At 38.7% G+C, this 20,806-nt stretch overlaps 1 protein-coding gene and 1 long non-coding RNA gene across 3 annotated transcripts; both read right to left on the minus strand.

The window, feature by feature from the left end:
• Window positions 1-5,949: 5,949 nt before the first annotated feature.
• LOC134203998 (uncharacterized) lies at window positions 5,950-6,965 on the minus strand. Its single transcript, XR_009977747.1, has 2 exons — window positions 6,831-6,965; window positions 5,950-6,739 (listed from the first exon to the last, which is right to left on the minus strand). It is a non-coding gene; the product is annotated as an uncharacterized LOC134203998 (long non-coding RNA).
• A 4,081-nt stretch (window positions 6,966-11,046) lies between these two features.
• Window positions 11,047-19,929, minus strand: LOC134203994 (uncharacterized). 2 transcript variants are annotated; one of them, XM_062678828.1, is made up of 7 exons: window positions 19,806-19,929; window positions 16,107-16,258; window positions 15,949-16,039; window positions 12,077-12,262; window positions 11,857-12,018; window positions 11,499-11,738; window positions 11,047-11,366 (listed from the first exon to the last, which is right to left on the minus strand). In XM_062678828.1, the coding sequence occupies exons 1-7, from the start codon at window positions 19,815-19,817 to the stop codon at window positions 11,091-11,093; spliced, it is 1,119 nt and encodes a 372-aa protein (XP_062534812.1). In that variant the 5' UTR covers window positions 19,818-19,929; the 3' UTR covers window positions 11,047-11,090. The 2 variants fall into 2 exon arrangements, with proteins under 2 accessions (XP_062534812.1, XP_062534811.1); XM_062678827.1 differs by lacking the exon at window positions 19,806-19,929 and adding an exon at window positions 16,612-16,837.
• Between the last annotated feature and the right edge of the window lie 877 nt (window positions 19,930-20,806).

Here is a 20,806-nt window from a genome sequence, read left to right on the forward strand (position 1 = left end):
TGATTGGTTGGTCGTTTCGTTAATTGGTAAGTTGTTTAGTTAATTGGTTAATTAGTTGGTTGGTTGCTTGATTGGTAGCTTACTTGATTGGTTGGTTGCTGCTTGATTTGTCAGTTGGAAGTATGGTTGATTGATTGGTTGCTTGATTGTTGGTTGGTTACTTCATTGTTGGTTGGTTGGTTGACTGGTTGATTGGTTGGTTGCTTGTTGGTTAGTAGGCTGGTTAGTTGATTAGTTGTTTTGTTGATTGCTTGGTTGATTGGTTAATAAGTTGATTGCTAGGTTGCTTGATTGGTTAGTTATTTGGTTGATGGGTTGGTTGGTTGCTGCTTGATTTGTTAGTTGGTAGAATGATTGATTGGTTGGTTGCTTCATTGGATAGGCTAGGAACTAAATGTCGCTGCATTACCTAAACGAATCAACAAGTATGAACCCAACATGTTGCGAAAGAAGAACAAAGGAAACCTAAGCGGCAATGTTCTTCTGTAGTTTCTAAAACATTTTTCTTTCAAGTGGTGCCAATGGTTCTTTTTTTTTATAGAGAAGAGGGAGAATGTGTGGTACATATCGGCCTTAACCATTTAGCGTTTCACTTCCTATGTGATATCGAGAAATAGGTCAACATGTCAACAGTCAATTCGTCGGCAAAGGTTGGTAGCACTGTCACGAGTGAAACTCACTACCGCTTCCCGCGTCTGCAACCATCGTCGGCATCAGCACAATCGTGCGCTTGGAGAGGTAAGTCGCGTTCGAAGTACAGGCACAACTTCGGGTGTTTTCATGGTTGGATCCATAATCCGGATATTCGGATAAACCTTTAGATTAGCAGGTATCCGCTTCCCGGATCGGGTATTACAGGTTGATTGATTGATTGATTGGTAATTTGGTTAATTGGTTGCTTGACTGGTTGATTGTTTGGTTGCTTGATTGGCTGAACGGCTGGTTAGTTGATATGTTGTTTTATTGGTTGCTTGGTTGGTTGATTAGTTGATTCGTTGCTTGATTGATTGGTAGCTTGCTTGAATGGCTGATTGCTGGATTAGCCAATCAAGCAACCAATCAACTAAATAACCAACCAAGCAACCAACAAACAATGAAGCAACCAATTAAGCAACCAGCCAACTATCAAGGAACCAACTAATCAACAGTTCTACCAACTAACAAATCAAGCAACAAACAACCAATCAACCAATCAACCAATCAAGAAACCAAAAAAACAACTAATCAACCAATCAGTCGACCAACCATTCAACCAACCGGTAAAGCAACCCATCAACCAAATAACCAACCAATTAAGCTACCAACCAACTAATCCAGCAATCAGCCATTCAAGCAAGCTACCAATCAATCAAGCAACGAATCAACTAATCAACCAACCAAGCAACCAACAAAACAACATATCAACTAACCAGCCAACCAGCCAATCAACCAGTCAAGCAATTAATCAACCAAATTACCAACCAATTAATAAATCAACCAACAATGAAGCAACCAACCAATCAACCATTCTACCAACTAACAAATCAAGCAGCAACCAACCAATCCATCAACCAAATAACTAACCAATCAATCAACTAACCAATCAAACAATCAACAAAACAACTAATCATCTAACCAGCCTACTAACCAACAAGCAACCAACCAATCAACCAGTCAAGCAACCAACCAACAATTAAGCAACCAACAATTCAAGCAAGCTACCAATCAACCAAGCAATCAAGCAACCAACCAGCCAATCAACCAATCAAGCAACCAACCAATAACCAATCAAACAACCAATCAACTAAATAACCAACCAATCCAGCAATCAACTTATTAACCAATCAACCAAGCAGCCAACAAAACAACTAATCAACTAACCAGCCTACTAACCAATCAATCAACCTGCCAAGCAAACCAACCAATCAACCATACTACCAAATAACAAATCAAGCTGCAATCAACCAAATAATCAACCAAGCAATCAAGCAACCAACCAACCAATCAAGCAAGCAACCAACCAATCAAGCAACTAACCAACTAATTAACCAATCAACTAAACAACTTATCAATTAACGAGACGACCAACCAATCAAGCAACCAATCAACTAAATAACCACAACCAATCAATCAAGTGAAGCAACCAATCAACCAAATAAGTAACCAACCATCAATCAATCAACTAATCCAGCAACCAACCAATCAAGCAAGCTACCAATCAACCAACTAAGTAATCAACCAATCAACCAACAAGCTAATCAATCAAATAAGCAACCAACCAATCAACCATTCAAGCAACCAACAAAACAACTAACAAGCCGACCAACCAATCAATCAATCAGTCAAGCAACCAATCAACCAAATAACCTTCCAATCAATCAATTAAGCAACTAATCAACCAATTAAGCAAATAACAATTCAACCAACTAACAAATCAAGCAAGCAACCAACCAACCAGTCAACCAATCAAGCAATCGAATTACCAACCAATCAATCAACTAACAAATCAAGCAACCAACAAGCTAATCAACCAAATAAGCAACCAACCAATCAACTTTTTTTTGCAACAATTTTGATTTTACTTATATGGAGAACAACAATTTGTCTTTTATTTCACCGTGAAAAGCTTGAGCAGAATTTAAAAATAAATCCTAATCAAGCAACCAACCATTCAAGTAAGGTACCAATCAACTTATTAACTAATCAACCAAGCAACCAACAAAACAAATAATCAACTAACCAGCCGACTAACCAATCAATCAGCCTGTCAAGCAACCAACCAATCAACCATGCCATACTACCAACTAACAAATCAAGCAGCAGCCAACCAAATAATCAACCAAACAATCAAGAAACCAACCAGTCAAACAAGCTATCAATCTACCAAGCAATCAAGCAACCAACCAACTAATCAACCAATCAAGCAACCAACCAACTAATTAACTAAGCAATCAACAAAACAACTTTTCAACTAACCAGCCGACCAACTAATCAACCAATCAACTAAGTAACCACAACCAATCAATCAACCAGTCAACCACTCAAGCAACCAGCCATTCAAGCAAGCTACCATACCAATCAATCAACCAAGCAACTTAGCTGAGTCGATTGATGTGTAACAATATGGATCTTCGGGCCTCTCAACAAAAGTTCGTTTTGAAGTGATCTTAAAATAGGTATGTATTCGTAATCATTACGGTAATTTATTACATATTACGGTAGTGTGGGCAGCAATGCGAGTCACCAAGTCATGCAAATGTATCTCCGTAAATATAATCAATGAAAAATGAAAAATTGAGCGCATCTGGCGAATATTGTTTCCATTAGCTGTTTCACTAATTTTCTGCTCTCGACGAGTTTGCGAATTTGACGAGACAATATTCCCATTTTGCTTCTTTGGAGGATCTGAGCGCCGGCGTTCTCATAATCTTCTGCATCGGTAGTCGTAGTAAAGCAAATGTTGTATTCCTGAACCCCTTTATTGGTTCCAACACAAGGCCGTCGGAGTATGCCACCATATTTTTAGGTTTGCGACGATCAACAGCTGCTTCCGGTTTCTATTTATTATCGAATGACTAGGTAAAACCGTAACTGCTTTCAGACATTGAACTGAAATTCCGTTCTTAGCAAACCATGAAACTTTGGTAATCAATACCTTCTTCTTCTTATTGGCATTACACCCCACACTGGGACAGAGCCGCCTCGCAGCTTAGTGTTCATTAAGCACTTCCACAGTTATTAGTGAGCTAGCTACCAATCAACCAAGCAATCAATGAACCAACCAACTAATCAACCAATCAAAGAATCAATCAATTCACCATTCAAGCAATCAATAAAACTACTAATCAACTACACAAGCAACCAAATAAGCAACTAACCTATCGAGCAACCAACCATTCAAGCCCACTTCCAATCACTCAAGCAACCAATTAACCAATCAAGCAACTAATCAATCAACCAACCCATCAATTAAACAACCATCCAATCAATCAAGCAACAAACCAATCAACCAACCAATCAATCATTTAGGCAAGCTACCAAAGAACTAACCAACCAATAAACCAATTAGGCAACCAACCTACCAAGCAACTACCAATCAAGTAACCAACCATTCAGCCAACTAACAAATCAAGCAGGGGCCCTCCTTAGCCGTGCGGTAGGAGGCGCGGCTACAAAGCAAGACCATTCTGAGGGTGGCTGGGTTCAATTCCCGGTGCCAGTCTAGGCAATTTTCGGATTGGGAATTGTCTCGACTTCCCTGGGCAAAAAAGTATTATCGTGTTAGCCTCATTATATACGAATGTGAAAATGGTAACCTGGCTTAGAAACCTCACAGTTAATAACTGTTGATGTGCTTAATGAACACTAAGCTGCGAGGCGGCTCTGCCCCAGTGTGGGGATGTAATGCTAATAAGAAGAAGAACAAATCAAGCAACCAATCAATCGAGCAACCAATTAACCAATCAACTTTATAAGTAAAGAATGAAGTTACCAACTAAACAATCGAGCAACCAATCATTCAAGCCCACTTTCAATCAATCAAGCAAACAATAAACCAATCAAGCAACCAACCATTCAAGCAAATTACCAATCCAGCAACCAATCAATAAAGTAACCAATTATCCAATCAAGCAACTAATTAACCAGCAAAATAAACCAAACAACAAACGAATCAAGTAACCAACTAATCAATCAAACAAACAATCATTCTAACCCACTTCCAATTAATCATGCAACCATTAACCAATCTACCAATCAACCAATCAACCATTCAAGCAAGCTACCAAACAACTTCCAACCAATCAAGCAATTAAACATTTAACCAACTAACAAATCAACTAATCAATCAATCAACCAACCAACTAATCAACCAATCAAGCAACCAAAAAAATAAATAATCAACTAACCATCAGACCAAAAAATCAAGCAACCAATAAATCAACTATTTAAGCAAGCTACCAATTAACTAACCAACCAATAAAACAATTAGGCATTCAAGCGAGCTACCAACCAACCATTCAACCAACTAACAAATCAACCAACCAACCACCCAATTATTCAACCATTCAAGCAAGCTACCAATCAACCAACCTACCAATCCACCAGCCTGTCAACCAACCAATGAAACAACAAACTAATCAAACAACCTACTAATCAATCAAGTAACCCAATCAACTTTTCAAGCAACCAACATAAAAACCATTCAAGCAACCAACAAAACAATCAATCAACCATTCAAGCAAGCTACCAATAAACTAAATTAGGCAACCATCCTATTAAACAACCATTCTATCAAGCATCTTACGAATCAACCAAGCAACCAATCATTCAACCATTCAAGCAAGCTACCAATCAATTAAAAATTAATCAAGCAACCAATTAACCTATCAAGCAACTAACCAACCAATTAGGCAACCAACTAATCAAACAACTAACCAATCAAGCAACTAACCAACCAATTAGGCAACCAACCAATCAAACAACTAACCAATCAAGCAAACAATCATTCAAGACCACTTCCAATCAATCAAGCAACCATTAACCAATCAAGCAACTAACGAATCAAACAAGCTATCAATCAACCAACTAACTTATCAAGCAAATAATCATTTCACCAACTAACAAATCAATCAATCAACCAACCAATTAACCAATCAACCATTCAAGCAACCAACAAAACAACTAATCAACTACCAAGCCGACCAACCAAATAACCCACCAATTAAGCAACCAATTAATCAAGCAGCCAACCCATTAACTAACTAACAAATCAAGCAACCAACCAGTCAACCAATCAAGGAACTCACCATTCTACCATTCAAGCAAGCTACGATCATTCAAGCAACCAACCAACTAATAAAGCAATCAAGCAACTTAGTAATCAATTAGGCAACAAACCAATCAATTAATTTATCGAGCTGAGTCGATTGATGTATTATGTGGATTTCCGGATATCCTATTAAAAGTTCATTTTTAAGTGATCCTAAGATATGTATTCGTAATAATTAAGGGCCCTCCTTAGCCGTGCGGTAAGACTCGCGGCTACAAAGCAAGACCATGCTGAGGGTGGCTGGGTTCGACTTCCGGTGCCGGTCCAAATATTTTATATTGTACGGGAAAACTTTCACAAATATGACCTGAACCTCCAAGCGGTCACTCCGCCGACAAAAGGGATTACTTCTATCAGATTTGTGTGTTTTTCTACCGAATTTGATTTGTAAAACATCTTCGTTAATAATTGTATACTTTTTCCGCCTCTTGGTTGATTATTTCAAAGAAAATCCGAATACAGTAAAACGGTCCAGGTAAATCTGAGTAGACGAGCGTGATCGGGGGAGCGATCCACGCCGGAGGCAGCGTTACAAAACATGTTTCTTCCTAGCAATAGTCTGAATGAGTGTTCTATTCTTACCCATAAAAAAAAAGAGAATGACACAATTCCGCAAAAGTAAAGATTCTCAACAAATCGGAGATCCACCTTTGCGTACAATCCACCTACACCATACACACAGCCGCTTCCGCTGTCGTTGCTGGTGGGGGCAGGGTTCTCCGCCGATTGGCGTTCGTGATACTCCTGGAAGCAGGGTGCAATGCACAAGTTCGTCTGGCACTCGGGACAGTGGTACTTGGTTTTCCGTCGCAGTATCCTCCTTGTGTTCCAGCAGAAATTGCAACCCAGCGCGGGACCCTCCCGTACCACCGGACAGTGGCTAGACCGTTGGCTGTCCAGGCCGGGTATTTCCTTCGATCGGCTGCTCATCTGTATGAGAAGATAGATCAATTCACTGTAAATACTGGCATTTAAGTACAAAACAAAGGTAAATTTTGATTCAGGAAATGTTAACACTTACCAAAGGAGATGAAGCAGACCGCGACAATTCGTCGCCTTTTATGCGAATTAAACTCAGGTCGGCAAGTAGCACTGCGGCGGTGGAGCTGGTGGTGCTGGTCGTGGTGATCGTTGTGAAGGAGCACTAGCACCTCCGGTGTACCGGCAACCTCACTTCCCGATAAATGGTGCTGGTGCTGCTGTTGGAGCGATTCCATATCGGAAACGAGAACAACCGATGGACTCGATGTGCGATCGGTTTTCAGATGAAAACAAAAATGAAAATGACAACTGTTGTCATTTTCATTTTTGTTTTTATGGTTCGAATTGAGGGGCTTCTCAATGGTCGAGTGATTGTAATAATTGTAATCCGTCACTCCCCAGGGGTATATAGTGGTGCCCGGAAAAATGGCCACCCCTCCGTCTATGTATTCGTCAATGCTAATACTGATCTCTATCGTGAAAGAATCTGTGCATGATTGAGTATTTGAGAGTATGGAGAGCAACATATTGAATTTTCTGACGAACTTTGTTTCATTTAAGCGTGTGCCAATGAATCGGTAGCTTGTGAGGGGCTGGGAGAGGTTGCGCGGCGGGGTATGGCAATGCTAGCGCATTGCTGCCAATGTCATTTATTTTATACAGGTCCGGTGGTTGAGCGTGCCTTTTGTTCGTATTAGTAGCTCAAAAAGTGTAAACATTTCTGATCAGCTGATTGCTGACGTCAAACTCACACCAAATTTCATTCATGAGGTGTGAGTTTGACGTCACCGTTCTTTTGTTTCCGGCACCCGAGCCACCGCCGGCGTCGTGCGAAACGAACACTGTTACTGATTCCGACATTTTACGAACACGTTTGCGCTCTCTCGCCCGAACCTGTATAAAATCCATAACATTGCATTGCTGCCACCGCAGTATAAGATGGTGTTGGTAGCGCCATCGGGTTGAGTAGCAACGACGAAGATTGCACCGGCAGTTTGTTGTCGAATTTTAAAACGAACAGTCGCACCGCTCTTCAACGGCGGATTCCATTCAGCCGTTTTCGGCTGGAATACGACATGTCGCAGTCGGTAGAAATAGTGTTTGCTTTTATTTTTGTAACTAGCGCATGAAAATGGTGCTTGCCACATCCATTAATGTGCTAGTTACTAAATGGTAAGTATGCTCTCATTTTATGTTGTGGATTTCGGAGCGAGCAGGTCTCCGAAATCACAGAAAAAAAAACCGAAGCGAGCAGGTCTTCGAGTGTTTTAAAACATGATCCCGGAGCGAGCAGGTCTCCCGAGGATCGAATAAAAGATACCGGAGCGAGCAGGTCTCCGAGGCATTTTTTTTTTGTTTATTCCGGAGCGAGCAGGTCTCCGAAGCATTTTTTTTTGTTTATTCCGGAACTAAAGACACTATATACAAAGACGCGAAATCTGATCCCTGAGCAAATAATTCGACAGGCAACCCTGAATGCGCAACACTGCTCATATTGCATAAAGTTTTCAAATTGGTGTAAGTGATTTTCGTAATTTAAAAAAAATGATTAGTAACGCTAATACCCACGCAAATCAGATAGCAAATACAATATAAACAAGTTGAGAATCATTTTCTACCATTTGTAGGGGTTTATTAGGCTACATTGATCCAAAAATATTACAACAATAATTTAAACATGTTTATTTGCAGAAGGTAAATTAGCCATTACCAAATGTTCTGCGTGATTTTTTGGAATGACAGGTCTTCTGCTCGATTGGAATAGCACTGACAGTAAATTTGGAATTCCAATTGGAACATTTCCCGTCTTTGTTTATAGTGTCTTTATCCGGAACGAGCAGGTTTCCGAGGCATTTTTTTTGTTTATTCCGGAGCGAGCAGGTCTCCGAAGCATTTTTTTTTTGTTTATTCCGGAACGAGCAGGTTTCCGAGGCATTTTTTTTATTCCGGAACAAGCGGGTTTCCGAGATATTTTTTTGTTTATTCCGGAGCGAGCAGGTCTCCGAGGCATTTTATTTTGTGAATGCGAGCCGACCTTCGAGGCATTTTCGTGTTTATTCTGAAGCGAGTAGAACGCCGAAGCATATTGACGTAGGACTACGTCTGGGTATTCTATAGAGGACCACACTCTGCGAATACAGAGCACGACTCCGAGAAAAAATTTGTTTATTCCATTTTCTGTTCATTCCGGAGCGAGTAAAAAACCGAGGCATTTTGACGTAGGAATACGTCTGTGTATTCTATGGAAGAATACACTTTGCGAATGCGAAGGACTCCAAAGCATTTTTGGTTATTCCGGAGCGAGTAGAACTCCTAGGCATTTTGAGGTAGGACATCGTTTGTGTATTCTATAGAAGAGTATACTTTGCGAATGCAGAGCAGGACTCCAATGCAACTCCAAGACAAGTTCGTCTGGGTATTCTATAGAAGGACGTAGGATTACGTCTGTGGCTTCTATGAAGGAATACATTTTGCAAATGGACTCCGAGGCGTTTTTTTATTTATTCCAGAGTGAGTAGAACTCCAAAGAATGTTGACGTAGGACTACGTTTGCAAGTTCTATAGAGGATTGCTCTTTGCGAGTAGCGAGCAGGACTCCGAGGCATTTTTTTTATTCCGGAACAAGTGGGTTTCCGAGGTATTTTTTTGTTTATTCCGGAGCGAGCAGGTCTCCGAGGCATTTTATTTTGTGAATGCAAGCCGACCTTCGAGGCATTTTTTTTGTGTATTCCGGAACAAGCGGGTTTCCGAGGTATTTTTTTGTTTATTCCGGAGCGAGCAGGTCTCCGAGGCATTTTATTTTGTGAATGCGAGCCGACCTTCGAGGCATTTTCGTGTTTATTCTGAAGCGAGTAGAACGCCGAAGCATATTGACGTAGGACTACGTCTGTGTGTTCTACACAAGAGTACACTTTGTGAATGTGAAGCACTCCGAGGCATTTTTGTTTATTCCGGAGTGAGCAGAACTCCGAGGCATGTTGACGTAGGACTACATCTGGGTATTCTATAGAGGACCAAACTCTGCGAATACAGAGCACGACTCCGAGAAAAAATTTGTTTTGTTCCATTTTCTGTTCGTTCCGGAGCGAGTAAGAATCCGAGGCATTTTATTTTGTGAATGCGAGTAGAACTCCGAGGCATGTTGACGTCGAACTACGTCTGTGACCACTTTGCAAACGCGAAGCAGGATTCCAAGATATTTTGTGTTCATTCCGTAGACGTAGGACTACGGCTGTGTATTCTATAGAGGAGTACACTTTGCAAATGTGAAGGACTCCGAGGCATTCTCGTGTTTATTCCGGAGCGAGTAGAACTCCGAGGCATGTTGGAGTAGGGCTTCGTCTGTGTATTCAAAAGAAGAGTACACTTTGAAAATGCAAAGCAGGACTCCAAGGCATTTTGTCTTCATTCCGGAGCGGGTAAACATCAGACACATTTTGACGTAGGACTGCATCTGGGTATTCTAAAGAGGAGTACACTTTGCGAATGCATGGCAAGAACCCGTGACATTTTTTGTTTCTTTTTCGGAGCGAGTAGAACTTCGAGACATGTTGACGCTGGACTACGTCTGTGTATTATGTGGAGTACACTTTGTGAATGCGAGCCGACCTTCGAAGCATTTTCGTGTTTATTCTGAAGCGAGTAGAACGCCGAAGCATATTGACGTAGGACTACGTCTGGGTATTCTCTAGAGGACCACACTCTGCGAATACAGAGCACGACTCCGAGAAAAATTTTGTTTATTCCATTTTCTGTTCATTCCGGAGCGAGTAAAAATCCGAGGCATTTTGACGTAGAAATACGTCTGTGTATTCTATGGAAGAATACACTTTGCGAATGCGAAGATGGTGTGGTGAGATGGTGTTGGTAGCGCCATCGGGTTGAGTAGCAACGACGAAGATTGCACCGGCAGTTTGTTGTCGAATTTTAAAACGAACAGTCGCACCGCTCTTCAACGGCGGATTCCATTCAGCCGTTTTCGGCTGGAATACGACACAACCCACTTGAGATCGTTTTCTTGCACCCGGAGGGTGTAACAACAGTTGATATATTTTACCGAGATAAACGGTATTACGAAACTGATTTCTAGGAAGGAAGCAACTGTATGATCGGCAAAATATGTAAACAATCAGATATGCATTTTACCGAATTTTCAGCTCATGTTTTGAAATTTTACCAATAGCTAAATTTCATCAATTATTGAAGAAAAAATAAAAGACAATGATGATTTTTATCCTTATATAGTATTTGATTTATTCATGTTTCTTTTGATTAGTTCAACATTTCGCGTGAAAAAAGCTTAAATCAACTTATTTAAAAACTTGTTGCTAGTGGTACTGAGCGGTTCCACTTTGAAACAGTATGCGTTAAAAAATGAATAGAAAATCTTATCGGAGGGACAGCATTTTACGTTAAAAACTGTGAATGACTGACACAGTAGAATGAATGCGGCCAGCACATTCTTGCCAACTGGAATGGAAATATCTTTCCAAGCAACGTAGCACTCCCCAATTTCGGGAAATTTCTCGGTAATAAAAATCAGAGGAACATCTGTCATCGGCATTTCTAAGTCAGGCTGAAAAATAAACGTTTTTTTAGATTGAACCTTGAATAGTTTTCTGTTATCATGTGATACTAGCCATATACTAGGATATGCTTTTAAAATTCATATATATATATATATATATATATAACAAACATTACTTACATCAATCCATTTGAGAATTCCATGCAACGGGTTTGAGTTGCGCGCATTACTTTCCTCTCGTGGACGTTTAGCTCCTCTGCTCGGATTTTTGTCGTGGATCACGGCCAGAGCTTTGATAACATCGTTTTTGATGAACATGTGGACGTCTTCGAACTCTGCCAAAATTTTTGGAAGGATAGAGTTCCAGCCATCTTCAAATAAGCAGGCATTGGGCTTCAGTACCTCGAAATCAAGCGAAAGCTGAAATTTAAACCATTAACTCATTAGCACATATGATATATGGAAGGCTTTGCAAAAAATTTCAGAGAATCTTGTAGTCGATATACATCAAAAACACTACGCTTATAATTTTACTTACTAATTCTCCACCGAAAGCTAATGCCACTGGAAATTCTTGCAAGTACTGTAGAAAGGTACCTTCGTCCCGAGCATTGTTTCGTTGAATTAATGTTTGCTGCCACAGCTGTCGAATCCTGCCTTTCTCTTGCTCTGTGGGCACAATAAATCGTAATTCATTCACCTGGAAATGGAAGTATTTTTAAATCCTAACTAAAAATATACTATTGCAAAAGCCTTACCAGTTCATCGAAATTCGGTGCGACCTGCATTATATCTTTCATCGTCGAAGTCTGTGGTACTTGATCCGTTTCACGCTGTCGGAAAAACACACGGCTGTCCGATTGTTTAGCTAGGTTCTCCATTCTATAATGAATTTTTCCGGCGTGTCTACCTTCGCCACGGCCGTTTTTGTGGAACCAAAGCGCCTAGAATAGAAAACGTATCTCTATTAATATTACAACTTGTCTTTGTATTTACTTTATACAACGCACTTTCAATCATATGTCCTTGCTCAAATCAATAAAAAAATTGAACGCACTGCGTTTATATAAATAAAACTCTTTTTTACTATTACGTTATGTAATTTGAAATCAGCCATATATGGGGATTGCTCTAAAGCAGCTTTTCCACCCATAATAGGTACGCCATAAAGACACTATATACAAAGACGCGAAATCTGATCCCTTAGCAAATAATTCGACAGGCAACCCTGAATGCGCAACACTGCTCAAATTGAATAAAGTTTTCAAATTGGTGTAAGTAATTTCAAAAACCCAGATTAATCCACCTACAGTGAGATGTTGACCCTTCCTTAATTAAAATGAAATATTTTCAGACTCCAGTATTTAAAACGAGATAAAACTACTCAACCTCCCACGGCGATTGAAAGTGTAAATGACAAATTAATTGCCTACCAAAAGGCGGATTCCATGGGTTGAGTGCAACAAAACGAATGATTCCGCACTGTACGTCAGGTTGCCTATCTATCAGTCGCTCGTCGGATTGAATAGCTATTGTAACAGATTGTAACATGTGGTAACATGGTTGGTTAGAAACTGTCGTAACGATGGCAGCATGTATACACACTTAGAAAGAGTTCAAGAGTTCGGTAAATTAAACTACCGAAACTTTCCGGTAATTCTACAAATTACATATATTTCGGTGATTTGACCTGTGTTGACGTAGTATTTAGCTGAAGTTCGGTAAACGGCGTTATCTGTCATCATTTTCACCGGAAATATGGTAAAACTAAAATAACGCCGATTAATCGGTGAACAAAATAGCTGAACTTTCGGTAATGTAAAACGTCAAACTCAAAGTTCATCGTGATTCATGTCCGCGTGCTTGCTGGTAGGATACATTTTTCCTTCTTGCATTCTTCCCCGAGCTATTGTTTGAGAAATTCGTGCTTTAAAGTTAATGGAACCAATAGTTTGGGTGAGTTAATTAATATTCCTAACGAAATAAAGACCATAAGTTTTGTTCATGCCTTTTTTGCTTTCTTCGTGCAGATAGCAGCTTCTCAAGCAAAAATGGCTTCCGTTGCTTCAGGTGGTTCGAGTTTACCGAATACATTCCAGCGGCTGGCGCCTGGCATCAAACATGTATACATCCCTTGATTCTTCCGATCAAATAGTTCCATGATCTTGGCGTTTGGAGAACTAAGATGCCTCTCCGAGAGCAGCTGGCGAGACTCTACATTATGCTTTGTGTACTTAATTACAAACAAATTTCTACCATGATGTGAAACCTTGCATGAAACAGTTAATAATAAAATAAATCCTGATTGAAAGTCAAAGCATAAGCAAAATAATGTGTTTTCTTGTTTCCAAAATTTTTGATTCATTCTCCACAACTAAAAAAAACAAAAAGCTGTAGTTTACAGTATTTCGGTAATACGTTACCGAAAAATCGGTAAATTTGACATTCCAGCTCTTCGTTGCATTTTACAAATCGTTCGGTAATCTTTTGGTTTACCGAAGTCATTACCGAAAGTTCAGCTGTTGAGAATTCGGTAAATGAATTACCGAATTCGGTAACTTTTGCTAAGTGTGTATGTACTCGTAATTTCCGGAGACCTTGATGTTAATTAATCTAGAACTAACTTAATCAGTCATTGATCTGAACGAAACTCAATAGCGTTCAATAATAACATATATTTTGCCTTATGGCTGCCTAATTTTGTAAAACTAATGATGTTTAATACCTTAAAAATGAGCGACATTTATAGAGTAGTAAATTTCAGAATTTGCACACATACGCACATATACATGCATATAAGTGGTCTATTAGTATCTCAAAACATGCTCACATTTGTTATCTAGCTTTCACTGAAGAAATTTTTGAAATCCCTTCAAATTTTTACGTTTTTGCTTTTCTGAGAAGGTTTTGTGGTACATGCTTCTATCTGTTCCTCAATTAAAATCAATTGTATCTTTGAAACAAATCCGAAAAATAAGCATATTTTCATATCATATCACTTGTTGTAATTATATTTTCAATATTAAAGGGAATTTGTTTCTATTGCCATACATTTTATTTCATAATTCAAGAGGTTTATTGATCGATTAATACATAACACGCCTGCGTAACGCATACAAAGTGAAATTATAGACACTTCCGTAGGAAGGGTCAAAAATGATTAGTAACGCTTTTACCCACGTAAATTAGGTAGCAAATTCAAACTAAAAAAAAAAGGTGAGAATCATTTTCTACCATTTGTAGGGGTTTATTAGGCTACGTTGATTAAAAAATATTACAACAATAATTTAAACTAGCAACCCTATAACCAGAGACCGGCGGAGTGAAAAACTGTAGAAATGGCAACGTATGAAAATGCATGAAATCGTGAAAATAACACTGGCAGCACTTGAACTTTTTGCTTGCTTCTTATGGAAGCAAAAAGTAAACAAGTCGAATTGGAACTGCTTTTGACGGTTCGATTGGAAACAAGATGGCGTCTTCGCCGATCTCTTATTCTAGTATTTCTAATTTAAACATGCTTATTTGTAGAGGCCTTGATAAGAGAAACGCGGATAGGTATGTGCCGCCAATCGAACCGTCAAAAAACATCAACCAATCGAGCAAGAGACCTGTCAAGCAGCCAAATCTTCGGCTCAAATACTAAAAACGGCTAAATTCGATTTAATACCATTTATAAATGAACTAATTGAATACATTTTACATTTGCTTTCATTAATATATGCAAATCAATGATAGGTTATGACATGCAATTGCTTTGTTTATGGGATTTTATTGTCATGTGATGTGAACACATTAAATAGAGGTGTGTAAAATTTTATCTGGATAAACCATTTCTTCCTTTTCATGTGTTGTTCTTACATGAAAAAGTTTGGCTGCAGTGTTGGCTGAGCCATATTTTCTATCCGCGTTTCTCTTATCAAGGCCTCTACTTATTTGCATAAGTTGAATTAGCTCTTACCAAATGTTATGCGTGATTTTTTGGAATGACAGGTCTTCTGCTCGATTGGAATAGCACTAACAGTAAATTTGGAATTCCAATTGGAACATTTCAAGTTTGTTTGTGGCCAGCTCAAGTGTCATGTTTATAGACCAATGCAAACTCTAACTTTAACCTCACTTATTTTGACAGTTCACAGAGCTTGTTTAGAAGGTGTTAGAAGAAAAATCGATGAAGGGAAAATTAAATTTCATATTTTTATTTTAAAAGTTCTGTGATTCGAATATTTCAGTGATATTCTTTGCATTCAGCATGAAATCAATCGCAGAAAACATCTACATGTGAATAAAATGACGAAACAATTTTATCGGGAGTTTCACCGGAGGCTAAGTCCTGGTGAAATAGCTCTGTGAACTGTCAACCTACGTCATCCTGCACTGGTCAATTAGCGGGTGGTTAAGTTTGTTGATAACCACTCATCATAACAGAAAAAGTGCGTAACAGATTTAATTGAAGGATTGAAGCAATTTTAGTCCCTTGGAGTGAAATTTACGGCATACAATAGTTAATATATTCTTAGAGCTAATCGTTTTATGTAGTGCGATTCTATGGTGTTGTGTTTAGAAGTTGAAACTAAAAGAAATAGGTGTTGCTGAAATTCTACGATAAAACTAAAATATGAATACTTACGTGAGGAATGTCTGATACAGTTGATGCCAAAACCGGATAAGTGTTGACCAATGATCGTGCTAGCATTTCCTTGTAGAATGTGGATGGTCGCCTAAAATGATATAGCAATGTGAAATTAACAGTTAACATAGTATTTATTTAATAAGCATTAAACCTACACTCCGTATGTAGACTTTAAATAATCGCAAATAATATGCGTTATGTTTGTGATCATTTTGTCGTTGGGTTTGTTGCCTGCTGCCAAAATTTCGTGCATTAAATTTTCTCGTCCATTCTGTGTCATTGAGAATAAAAGGCCAACGTTGATTTCCTTTAAGATTAAAGAGTGAAACGAAATTAGAAAATAAGTTTGATTTTGTGGTAGGTGTTTAGAGTTCGCTTTAAAAATAAGATGCAAAGCATTGTAGTAAAAAATGATGCAACAATCTTCGAGCAGATGGATTAGATTATGTGGTAAGTAATAAAATTTTGTTATAAATGGCTGTTTTTTTCAATTTAAACTTAGAATATACACTGTTTTTGCTATAAAATATATCTACTGCATTAGTGAAGAATGGTTTTGAGGTCGATGCTTACGTAGCGGTTTTAGCTGCCTGCACAAGAATAGGTGCAACGGCCCGGCGTGCACGCAGTTTTTAAATCGCTACCTAATTGGATACATACCTTCTCTAGAGATATTGTGTGCTGCGCCTGGGGTTCCGTATTTTTAACAGTTGGTTTGTCACATGTCGCATCCTCTTCTTCGGCAATCTCATTTTCACATTGCTCTTCCAGCTCCTCAACAATAAAATCATTTTCTACCAGTTTTTGATATTTTTGTATGGTTTTCACCATTCTCGTCGTTAATTTTAGTCGTGTAAAATCGTTGTTGTCAAGCATAGAAAATGTTTCTACATCTGTTATTTCCTCTCGGACTGTAAAAATAAATAAGATTAGAATTTTCGTATTCCGAGGAAAGAAGTTCAAAAGATTTGAGAAAACGAATTACGCACGTTTAGTAGTCTTTACAATAGTTCCTCCTGGAAACAAATTTCTGGCTATTTCCGTATGCCGACCAGAAAGCAAAGGTTGTATGCGTATGAATATGGTCCAATGGGAGAAGTTTTTCATTGGATTCTACCGATACCTCGTATGCTTCCAAAAATCTATTGTATGATTTTGTGCTGCATAATTTCAACAAAAAGTGTATTTTGCTGTTTATCACAGTTATTTCAGTGATTATTCCATACGATGGAAAATATTCATTATCGTGATTTCGGATGCATACTAGAAGATTTGATCGGAAGTCTATTCCGTTGATAGTCACAATCCTGGGTATGAACAAATGTGCGATTGTGTCTTCCAAAAATCGCTCACTACGGCAATGTTCTCGTAGCACTATTCTTCCTCCGCTGTATGTGATTTTATCTTTCAAAGGATTATCCAGTATATCGATGATCATTTTAAAGCATTGCCGTTTAGCAAGACTTTTGCAAATATTTTTAAAATTCCGACACGTTGACGACTGATTTTTAGTGGGTTTGTTCTTTTGCTCGAATATTAGACAATTAAATTGTTTCATATTACCGCTTTTTTTGATACACAGTATGTAATGATCAAGGTGGTGGCTCTTATTTATTCGTCGCCGGAATTTGCCATAAAATAATTCTTCATAGAGCCTGATGTGCTCCTCCAATGCTGCTAACATATTATCTGACACAACCGTGGACATTAATATCCGAGTTATGTTGATCATGTGGCGAATCATTTCCATGTAATTGCAGTCAGCAGGTATTTTATTAAATTAATGATTTCGTGTGTGTTACTTCTACGTGAAGTTAAACGATTTACAATGATATGGAAATAGGTAGGTATTTTATGCCCAAATAAGAAAGGAAATGCTCTGAGCAAAAGAAGATTCTGTGCTGCCGTTTGTTTTAGTTTGTACTTTGCGGGCTTAGATAACATTTCGTTAGTGAAATTAGCCGATGGTCTGTTCTTCTTGTCGATATAACCATATGCGAACGAATGTATTCGTTGGTTTACGAAACCAGTGTCTAGAAGTTTTTGCTTATAGTAGTGACTTAATACAAGTTGGACAGTTAAAGGTACAAGGCCCTCTGCTATGTCGTGCATACTGTCCAGAGCAAAATTTTCTGTTATATGAAAATTATTTAGTTCGTTTAGAGCACACCCACCACGCTTCAAACCACAATCCGAAGGACTTATTGTGCCATCTTCCACTAGTTTTAAGTTTTGTTCATACCATTCTTTCGTTCGCAGAGGGAAGTTTTCAAAAGGGTCTTGATGAAAATCCGATCTATGGATTGTGCATACCCTACAGAAATAGTTGGCCATAGGTCCTAGTAGTCCGAAAATTTCATGGACAGCCAACGTATCACCACAAAAGATAGTTACAACAGCTCGAATCGTGTACTTTTCATCTCCATAGAAAACAGTTACGCCTTCCTCGAGCTTCTTCAAATCGTTAATAAGGCTCTGTCTCATTTGGAGAATTAAACTGAAATTAAACTTAAAAGTGACATTTCAATAATTTTCGAATAACCCTACTCGCAGAGCATGATTACTTTTGACAGATATCGAATCATTTTGCATCGATGTCTTATTGGAATTGCTGGGTAGCACCAGCCATTCTTATAACCGGGTTATTTGTTAATTTTCGAACTGTCACTTTTAAGTTTAATTCTCCAAATGAGACAGAGCCTAAGAGGTTTGAGAATTTTGTTATAACCGTGCTTCTTTGCGTCGATTGAAGTGCAATACATGAGGGGGAAAACTGTTTTAGGGGAGCTGTTCCATTTGTCCGGAAAATTTTGAATTTTGAAATCAAATACAGAAACCTTGTTAATTCCGGCTCTGGAACTCAAGGCATTCCCTAACTCTACGTCGTCTTGATACAGGCTTAAACGTATTGCATTGGGATATTTATGGAAGTATTCGCTGTTTTTATAGGTTTCCCCAGATCGGAAGTTTGAATATTCTTTCATCGGAAACGTGTCTTCCACAGCATCGTTCAAAAGATCTCTGGTTAATGGATCTCTGAAGATTAGCTTCAACGTGTCAATGATAGGGATGTACATAAAAGTTTCGTTAACTTTAATCTTTTTCGGAATTCCATCAACATGCCGGATATCTTCTCGAGTTTTGAGCATTTTTTCCGACGGATTCGGTATACTTACCGCTAATGTTTTCAAGAATTGAGTCTGCTTGTATAAGGTTGATACTTCATTAAATAAGTCAGGCAAATGGAATTTGTTTAAAAATGAAATCGCTTCCGGAGAATTCGAATTTATTTCGAAGGCTTCCAAAAACACCTGTAGTGTGGTCTTGAAAGTATTCTCCCAGCATTTGGACCAAAGTTTCACAAAAGCCTTATCATTTCCGCGATTTTGACTGTGGCAACGATACGTCTGATGTTAGCCGACAGATCCCGAGTGATACGCATTTTTTTATTCGTTCTAAAGAGATTAAATTGCTTGGACTGTTCTCGAAAAATTTCTCCGGTTGGGTAGGATAATCCTGTGAGCTGTCATTTCTGTGTTTTTTCTTGGGGGGTAATGACACTTCACTATTTTCTTCATCCGCATCGATTACGAAGTTGATGGGTAATGAGCAAGGGTGCTGTTGAAGGATGTGTCTCTTCAGAGACTTGAAATGATCATATCTGTGTCCACAACCTGGTACGAGACAGTCATAGAAAACATTTTCCGGTGCAAAATGTTTGTTCCGGATATGGTTATTTATATGACGCTGAAATTCCTCAACATAACCTATAACTGCTTCGCGGCAGAAGAAGCAAGTTAAACTCGCCATATTTACTAAAAATATATTTAACTTATATGATAAACTCTACTTACTGAATATGTCATGTAATCTTACGTCCTCTCCTTTGAGAATTTCCAGCATCTGTTCCATTTAAAAAAAAACTTCACTTCGAACTCCGACTTTTTTCACTCCCGAATTTTTCAAACGCTTTTCTTTAAACCAGCACGCAAACAATGATGGCGGATGACAATTAAACTACCGAGACTCGGTACAAAATATCTTGAAAACGAATATCGGCATTTCAACTTACTGAGGTCGGTTGAAACTTTGTTTACATTAATGGTCGGTATCCAATGTTGCCGTTTTTCGGAAAAAAATATTTTGAAACCGAGATTTTTGTTTTGAGCTGAACCAAGTCTCGGATCAAGATATTATCTTGCTGAATTCTCAGTGAAATCATGCAATGCCGAGGTATCTCAGCTTTATATTTTGCCGAGCCCGGAAATAATTTTTAAGTGTGTACGGTTAAGGTATACCTTTTTCTTTTTGCCTTTCGCGTACAACAAAGTTGTACTATAATTTCACTCCAAAAGCCAAATTTTGATAGGAGGCTCGGAGACCCACACACTCAGTTTTTATTTCTGCAGCTCGGCAAAAATCCGTACAACCGTGCGCCAGCAAAATAAATAACTGATATTCCGGCAAAAATAGCATTTGTTAGCTGATTTTCGGCAAATTATTTGCTGATTATCAGCAATTTTGACAGAAATCTTGGCAAAAAACATGTTTGCTGGGGCACGGCTGTGCGATTCTCGGTAAAAGTACAACATTTTGCTGAGATCCCGGTAAAAAAAATTAAGTGTGAAGCCCCAAACGCAATACAACGGAACGGCGACGGAAACGGAAAATTTGACAGTTAGCGCATATATTTGCTGTCAAATTGGCCGTTTCCGTCGCCGTTCCATTGTATTGCGTTTGGGGCTTGAGTGTTGTATGTATACCAATCGACTCAGCTCGAAAAACTGAGCAAATGTCCGTCTGTGCGTGTGTATGTGTGTGTGTGTAGCATAGCGATTTTTTTTTGTTAAACACG

The sequence above is a fragment of the Armigeres subalbatus genome, unplaced genomic scaffold (assembly GCF_024139115.2).
Source record: "Armigeres subalbatus isolate Guangzhou_Male unplaced genomic scaffold, GZ_Asu_2 Contig323, whole genome shotgun sequence".
In the NCBI taxonomy this organism is placed as follows: domain Eukaryota; kingdom Metazoa; phylum Arthropoda; class Insecta; order Diptera; family Culicidae; genus Armigeres; species Armigeres subalbatus.

Coding starts and splice junctions, on each gene's coding strand:
- LOC134203994 (XM_062678827.1), bottom strand. CDS start 16,827: ATGCTTGACAACAACGATTTTACACGACTAAAATTAACGACGAGAATG. Junction 12,019..12,076: donor CACCGAATTTCGATGAACTG/GTAAGGCTTTTG, acceptor TTCCATTTCCAG/GTGAATGAATTACGATTTAT. Junction 11,367..11,498: donor GAATTCTCAAATGGATTGAT/GTAAGTAATGTT, acceptor TTTATTTTTCAG/CCTGACTTAGAAATGCCGAT.